This window comes from Empidonax traillii, unplaced genomic scaffold (assembly GCF_003031625.1).
Source record: "Empidonax traillii isolate 1590-97213 ecotype Southwest subspecies unplaced genomic scaffold, ASM303162v1 scaffold985:size400688, whole genome shotgun sequence".
NCBI lineage: Eukaryota > Metazoa > Chordata > Aves > Passeriformes > Tyrannidae > Empidonax > Empidonax traillii.
The window spans coordinates 318,775-327,257 of record NW_020956178.1 but is presented as its reverse complement, the minus strand read 5'-3'; the positions used below and the strand labels follow the sequence as shown (position 1 = coordinate 327,257).

The following is an 8,483-nucleotide window of genomic DNA, read 5'->3' as shown; positions in this document are numbered from 1 at the left end:
CACAAGGTGCTAACCATTAGTGAGACAGGACCAGTAACAGGTAAAGCTTTGGAGATGGAATTCAGTTTCTGTAATAGGAAAGTCTGTTTGCCCACCTGTGGAAGGATACTTTCTTCTCTAACCAGATATTCACTTATTCATGTAGAATTGACTCAGTTATTTTTATTCACCCCATTCTAACTTAAAAAGCTATTTACTGTTCAAACAGTACACAACAGTTTTATCTGACTACTGTTTCAGTTCTACACATTATTTAAAGTCAGTATTGTATCTTCAGGGTCTTCCTGTATGGGATGGTGTGTTGCCGCATGTTTTTCAAGGCCCAGGGTGATGTCTTGAGTGGTGACATAGGCTGCAGTGTAGGTTTGTAGCCATGTGCTAGTTTCCTCCACCACAGGAAGCACGTGGCACTTGCCTTGGCAGGCTTGCAGCAATGGTGGGATTTAATCGAGCTGCTAAGCCTCCTAATGATAGCCCTGACACCATCTTCTATGCCAGGGAAACTTTACTCATTTGGCTTACTTTGGCACGTTTCACATTCATGAGTAGCTGTGTGATAGCTTTGATTGTCAGATCTTTATCAAGAGCCCATTTCTATATGGCATCTCTTTCTGGGAATCCCTAGGGACATGTTTCCTGGGCCCACTGAGCTAGGAACAGCTCACCTTTTTATTCCTGGTCCACATCCCCCTGAACCACTTCACTTCTGGCAGCCTGATCTATCTGCTCATTGTTTAGATGTTCTTTGGTGGTGCAGCTCTTGGACATGTGAGTGTCTGCATGATGTACATGCACATCATGATGTAGGTGTATTCTCCAGGTACATCTCATGTAATTTGTCAAGATGTACAGAATAAAGCAACCCTTTCTTACCTAAATCTGCTGTCCCCTGCTTTCTTTTGTTGCTGTTTGATTTCCCTATTTCTGTTTGTATTAATGATATTTCACTACTTGAATAATTCATCAGCATTCATTTTCCCAATTTTTACAAAAATAGCCATGTGAAAGCACGGTTGTGTGTACTTGTTACATTTTGATTGCTGCTATTTTAGTCTGCTTCACCTTCACTCAAGCAAATGTGCTGAACAGGTTTCTAAAGACACTGGCAATGGAAGGGTAGTGAGAAAGCTCATGGCCTGATTTGTATCTTTCATAAGTATAAAAGTGATAAACTGAGTTTAAAAAAATAGTTCAATTTCCAGCTTTCAGAAAGACTTGACACTTATTTCTCAGTGGATGCAAAGTAGTTTTGCAAACCAACTTGAACTGAGGTGAGTAGCACATCTAAAATGATTGTGTTTAAAAAAGTGTGTGTATATATATATTTGTGTGTGTACAAATACATATAACAGCTTCTGCTCCTAAAAGATCTTCTTCTTTTGCAGTTGAAACTACTGCTACGTTGCCTGGCAGAAAACAGATAACAGGTATATTTGGGTTCTGTGGGTTTTTATCCCCATTGTTCTATTTTAGAAAGTGTGTAGAAAGATTGCTGCTGCTGTTACTTTTTAATTCATGGAGATAGCTATGCATATGCAAATATTTGTAAATCAGTTGCCCATATTATCTTGGTGGCTTATTAGCTAATTTCATGGTGTGAATGGCAGCAGTAATTTTCCAGAGAAAATACAATCTGAGCAAGGAATCATGAGTGATTAGCATTTCAGAAACTCCTTGTTTACCATTTTTAATCAAAATAAAATCTGGTTTTCCTCAGCGACTTTTGGTATCTCTGAGTGTTCTACAGGAGAAGGAAAGGCTTTACACTATAATCAGTATATTGTAAGCAATATTATAGGGTGACTTTTGAACTTTGAGAGGTGTTGAAATACCTTAAGTATATTTTTTATAATGGTCCTTCATATTTGCATCCAACTGTTCTTTTTGTTATATTTCTGTGATAACTGTGACTTGACTTGTCTGTGACACTGTCAAAAACTACCTGCTGACCGAAAGGGCTAACTTTCAAGTGGCTGTGTGAATCAGATATCAAATTTCCTAATTTCTTTTTGATCAAAATACTGACTGTAACAATATAAAAAATCTGGTGGCCAGTGTTTGCTATACAAATAGTTGTCTGGTTCTTATCAAGACCAGAGGTTCAAACTTGAAATTAGAGTTGTTCTAATGCTGCTTTTTTGCAGGATAGAAAAGAGAACAGATATGTATGGAATACATTTGAAGTGGGAAGTCTCACTGTTATTATACAAAGTCTGAGAGGAGTTCTTCAGACAGCCATCTCCTTGTGTGGGCTTGATTCCCATTCCCACAATTAGCAAGACACTCAAAATAGGCTTGTGGCTTTCAGGCTAGTGTGGCATATATCTTGGGTCAATGATCTTTAGTTTCTTAACATTATACAATGCAAAGTGTCCAGTATTTCTTGAAAACAGATAATTTTGCACTGAATTCTATTTTAATTCATAAAAATTGTTATTTTTTTTAATAATCAGAGATTGTTATATCTGCCTTTTTGGCAACCTGGAAGTGTCATTCTGAAAAAGCAGGTGTTGCCCTCTCCTGGTGAATGCAGTAAACTTTTGATAACATAAGAAAAGGCTATTGAGGAGGATCATGTGTGTCATAATAGCCTTTTTTTCCCCCCTTTTTTTTTTTAATCTGAAACAAAATCTGTAGATTCAGAAGAATCAGCTGCAACAACCATTTCTGGTAAGAAAATCAGCATTTGACTAATTTCTGCAATGTTTTTTATTTCCTGTTAGATAAATCTGCTTTTATCTGAGGTAATACAGAAAAGTTTTAATGTGACTTCCAACATTCAGTGTTTTCTCTGTTTATTTTTTGAAGAGAAAATTAATTGTTTCATTCTATTTTGTAATTAAATAGCTCACCTTGTATGTGAAAGGCAGTTGTTTTCTTGGTTAATGTATAGTACACATAGTACTGTGGATAGAAGAAATAATAGACAGAAACACACATGATTTTGTTCTTTTACAGATACAGTCTTTCTTTGGTTATGGTTCATCTTTAGCAACTGCAAACAAATTCAGTATTTGTTGTAGTATGGACCAAGCCAAATAATACAGATGAAAGCAGCACTTAGTTTTCACTCTGATTCCTCGTACTTTGGCTGCTTGTTATTTGCATTAGAAAATTAGTTGTCTTCAGGGTTTTTATTTAAGAACCAAATATGCTTAGCATTTACACTGCCTATGGAATTGAGGGCACAATTGAAAATGCTCAGAATAGCTAGCCTAGTGGAAGTAAATGTATCAAAAAGTTACTTTTCTCTTTCATATAGAAATTGAGTAGATTGCGCTATTTTTCCTTGATATACAACTATCTATGCAGAGCCACTAACTTGTCTTTATTTACTTCTTCTAATGACAGTGATGCTTTTAGTAACAAAGTTTGCATAGTATAAAGTTCTTCTGCTGTGAAACTGCTCTGGCCCATGTGAAAAAAGTCACTGTCATATTGGAGTGATACAAAGTGGTCCTCTAACCACTTTGTGTTCCTGTACTGACACTTAAGATATGCTCACTAAGCACATCCTTCTGTAGATTTTTTTTCTATTGTCTTAATTTAACTTTATTTCCTTTTTTTTTTTTATGTAACTGAAAAAAACTTTGCATCATTATTTTATTTATGTATGGTAACTGACAAAAATAGAGTTGTTGGAGAGAGAGAGTTTGCCAAAACCGATGTGGCGTCTCTGCTTATGAATGCTGTGAGTTCATGCAGGAAAAGGCCCTTGGAATTAGGCAGTTGTTGCAATTGGATATGCAAAATTCATCTGCATCTTCTAAAAGAATGAAACCAATAAAAGGAACTTTTCGATTGTCAGCTGTTTTCTGTTCAGATTTTTTTTAAAATGTGATCATTATTTCAATTATTAGTATTGAAATATTGTGAACGTTCTCAACAAGCTTTGTGGTTGTTCTTAAAATGGAACTTAGATAAATAATATTCAGTTTGTGTTTGACGTTATGCAGACTTGATCTTTTTCTCTCAAATTCATAGATGTAAAATACTTTATTAATACAGATTTTACTCCTGTATCTTTTTTTTCCCCAGAATCCTCTATTGTTACTTTTGTCAACTATCCTATTAATCCTTCAGACAAGATGTTATTAATATTTCTTGTATTTAGATTTCATTAGATTTAGACTTCTGACTTTTTTACATTCTTATTGATTCTATTGTTTTATTTTTATTGATTTTTACTGTTTTACATTTTTTCTGCTTCAGATATGTCTTCAGAGGAGACTACACAAAGTGCAGGTGAGAATTTGCATGAAGACAGTAAGGTTTCAAGGGAGATGTTTGTTGCATTCATGTTTTTGTTGAGGTTTTTTGTTTTTGTTTTTTTTTTAAATAACTGTGTTTTGTTTAGTCCGAATTATTTTCCTACATTATCTTAAAATTTGTCTTTATCTGAGGTCTGTGTTTTAAGTCCACCTGGGTAGGGCTCTGAGGTGCATTTTGCTGACACTAAGCTGTTGACCTTTCTTTTTTGTTCAAGGTATTACATGGCTTCCCAAAGCCCAAATTGGATATATTTATTTTTTAGCAAATGTATAGTTTTTTTGGTATATCTACAGATAGAATGTTTCCTATGCTTTCTGACACTATTAAATGTATTTTTACAGAAGTAAAATGTACATTCCATTCCTCAAAGACACTGACATGGTAGATGTTCTTGCAATGAGTTGCCAAATAGGATCAGTAAAGACTCAATCAGAAGAACTTGCTGCCACTCTCTTTCCTGATTTTTGCATTTGGAAACAAGAAGTGGGTTCATCCCATGTCAGTACAGGTTTCCCTCCATGTCTCTGATGTAAGGTAGAGATCCTGCTGCTCTTCATTGTTGATGGAAAGACACATTTTCAGAACATGATTCAACTTAGGCTGAAGAGCCCATGTAAAATAGGATAAATGGGAATCACACCTTAAAAACACTGTTTTCTCCTCTGAAAAATAAGGAGTCTGGAGTCACTTTTTTTTAATGGGGACATAAACATGTGATTGGTGGATCTTACTCTGATTGCTGCTTTTGTACTGCTTTTTGTACTGCTTTTGTACTTCTGTAAGTAACTTAATCCCCTTATAAATCGTCATATATTTACATTTCTCCTGGGAAGATGGAGTCCAAATTAGAAATAAGAAAGCTTATTTTTGTGACATGTATTTCATAGGCTTTTTAAGTTAAAATGTGAAAATTTTTTTCTTTTTTTTTTTTTTTTTTTAACAGAAGCTCTTAGAATCACTGATTATTACTCCACCATAACACCAGGTAAGATTAATGTATCACCGCTGATATCCTTTAGTGCTTCTCAAAATTTCAGTTTGTGTGAGTTCAGGAAGTCTTCTCCCAAATATTTTTAATAGGATCTTTTTTCTTGGTATTGTGGTGCATCATATTAGCAGTCTGCCTTACTTCACATTGAACTTCAGGCTAATTCTAGAATGCTTGTCTAGATGGCCTGCAAATAGAAGAGTTTTTGTAAGTCAAATCAGCAGGTTACCACAAAGTTGTAAGAACCACAGTCTTGGGAACCACATTTGCTTAAAAAAAGAATCCTCATGTTTTTTAGTAGATTGAAGCCAACTGAATAGTCATGATGTTTGACCTCGGGCAGGAAAAGTAGGACCAGGGGTAGACTGAATTTAATTTTGTAATTATCCATGTAGGAGCTGGGTAGACCCACTAGACTTCTGTAACTAAAGAAAGATACGTTCTACTAGATGAGAGCATAAATGTTTGTTGTCACGTTTGAGCTTCACGCTATCATCATAGCCAGAGTAGGATACTCACAATCAGATAATGTGCTGCCTAGTGGTTGAATTCTCTGATATTTGAAGAGCTTATTTAAATATTGATTTCTATTTCGATTTGGATTTAAAAAACAAGAAAGAAAGAAAGAAAAAATGAGACCACTTGCATGTAAGTCTTTTGTGGAAACTGTTATAGAAAGTTATTCAAAATTAATAGTCAAAGCCAGCATTTTTCTGAATACTAATTCTTGAAAAATGTCACAGTAAGTACTCTAGAGGAATGAAGCCTAGTATGTCAAATATTTCTAAAAGGTAAAGACATTTACATTTAAAACATTAAATGGTTGTAAATGTTTTGTCAATATTGGATTTATGTTCAACTTTTTTACTCATTAGTTGTTTTTTTCCCCTCCCCAAAAAAACTACAGCAGGTGAAACCATTGTATGCAACATAACACATGTCTGTAATTATTCAGGTTAGTGGTTTTCTTTTTCCTTTTATTCTTACAGAAAATGTGTCCAACTATTTTATATTCTGAGTAATGAAGCAACTTTTAGTTGCCATGTAAAAGCTAGTTCTGTAATAAATTTTCTTGTGAATTTAGAGAGATTTTGTATAATTTCTAAAAATACCAAATGTGGGGTTTTTTTCTTTTACAGTAATGTGTAGTCTATTATTTTTTATTCTTGTTTTCTTACCACACCCAATTGCAGATAAGAATTACAAACCTGACAAAAAAAGAAACTAGTATGCTTTGTAGATGCTAATGTCTGCCACACTGAGTCTAACTCTGTCAGGCATAGAAGTTGAAATACTGTTTAGGAGAATTATTTTAAGAGCCTACTTTTATTTTAAAAGTGTCATGTGACAGAACAGACAAAGGAAAATGGAAATGGCAGTCATGTTCCCTTTGTGTGTACAAAAAAAAACATAGTAAAAGATGAACAGCTTGTGTGAGACATGCTTAAGAAAATGAAGTCCCTTCTGCCAAGTAGCCATATGCTGAGTAATTTATAGATTAGAGTAAGTATCTGCCCCCCCCTTCCTATAAATTTTCCCTAGTGTTTGACACAGTAAACTCCTAGGTGATTTGGGTGATGCCATATATGCATTGCTGTTTATTGTTTTTTCTCTATAGCCTGCACTGAATGTTTGGATGCAGGAAGAAAGTGTTGTAGGAGTTCCTCTTTGTCTCCAAAATTGCCCTATGAGCTCTCAAGGACTGTTGAGTGATGCTCTGAATTATGGTATCCTGAAAGTTCTTTAATTCCCATGGGAGTGATTTTTAAAGTATCACTTTTGCCTTTGTCCACACCTTTTATTTGCACTGTGGGAGATGGAGTTGCATTAATAGTAATGTACAGTGCAGTTTTCCTGTTCTGGGGAAAAGAGTTGCTAGAAGGAATTTAGGGACAGCCAGCAAAATTAAATATACAGAAAATACATAGCTATTGGACTAGTTCGTTTGTTGAAACAGTAAGTGATGGAAGAACAGTTGCAAAAATACAAAAGCTAGTTCTTATTTCCCTTGTATCATAACACAAGACAGTAAATTTTTAAACTCTCAAATAATTTTACATCATGTGTTTTAGCATTGATTTTCTTAACTTTTTTTGCTTTTGATTTTAGTGTTCTATGTGGGCAAGGTAAAACTTAAGGCAAGTGAAGAAAGTAATACATCACTAAGTGTAGAAATTGTAAGTATTCTTTCTCTTAAAACTTTATTTTACAGAAGGTTGAAATTAAATTCTTTGTCTACACTTAAGATATTGATAACTGTACATGATTATTAGTGTGTTTGCAGTATAAGGTACTCTTTGCAGTGGATGGACCTATTCTCTCTTAAACAGCTGCTTTGCAGCTAAATTTTAGAATTCCATCTAAGTAAACTTAATACAGTACAGAAGTTCCCGTATTCTTTGTATGGCCACTGAAAGAGGGGGAAGCCGTGGGAAATATGGAGGGAGGAACTGCCTGATTAAGAATCCACATTTAGGAATACAGGATCTTCCTTTGGATATTAATTTAGGCACCTGCCTTTAGAAGGCAAGCACCATTAGATGGCAACAGTGTGGGCATAATTAAAATTAGATTGTGTCCTGGAAATAATGCATGTTGAGACTCTCATAAATAGTTTTATGCTTTTTGCATTTTTTTTGATTATACTTTTGCATAATCTTTCTGTGCTTTTTGGCATGTAGTTAATCAGTTATTAATTTTGCAGTAGGCCTATGTGACATGAGTGTGTCCACTCATACAAGACAATAGAGGTTTAAGAAGACAGTGTCATGGAAAGCAAGGGCCATAAAGACGGAGCACTGAGTTTGGGCAGGGATACACCCCTGGCAAAGGCCACCCTGCACTGCGTTGTGTTTGGGTGGTGATAGAGCCCTGAAACTGTCCTCGTGTATTAACATTATGCCTACAGCTACTAGAAAAACTGGTCTATGTCTCTTGAAACTGTTTTATTTTTAAGAATACTATTTCTTATTTAAGGACAATACCATGTATGTTAGATGATGGTTTTCCTCACGGTGTTTGCTGCTTGCATGAAATGTTAAAATAACCAGTACTGGTGGTAAGCAGAAGGGCATAGGAATGCAGATCTGTAAAGGGTCTTTAGATAAACCTTAGTGTATCCCCAGGCCCTAATGCTACGTAATATATATTTAACTCAGTTCTATCATGTCTTTCACCTCAGTTCGTGACTTCTTACTCCCAGTATTCTGCCCTCTGTTACTTT

General features: G+C 35.0%; 1 protein-coding gene across 9 annotated transcripts in view; it reads left to right on the top strand.

The window, feature by feature from the left end:
- Positions 1-8,483, top strand: part of ADGRG2 (adhesion G protein-coupled receptor G2) — a 65,451-nt gene that overhangs the window by 30,404 nt on the left and 26,564 nt on the right. For all 9 annotated transcript variants that reach the window (XM_027903604.1, XM_027903610.1, XM_027903606.1 and 6 more), the window contains 6 exons: positions 1,386-1,427; positions 2,638-2,670; positions 4,213-4,245; positions 5,216-5,257; positions 6,168-6,215; positions 7,370-7,437. In XM_027903604.1, the coding sequence (XP_027759405.1) occupies positions 1,386-1,427; positions 2,638-2,670; positions 4,213-4,245; positions 5,216-5,257; positions 6,168-6,215; positions 7,370-7,437 (266 nt within the window). The remainder of the gene's footprint in view (positions 1-1,385; positions 1,428-2,637; positions 2,671-4,212; positions 4,246-5,215; positions 5,258-6,167; positions 6,216-7,369; positions 7,438-8,483) is intronic.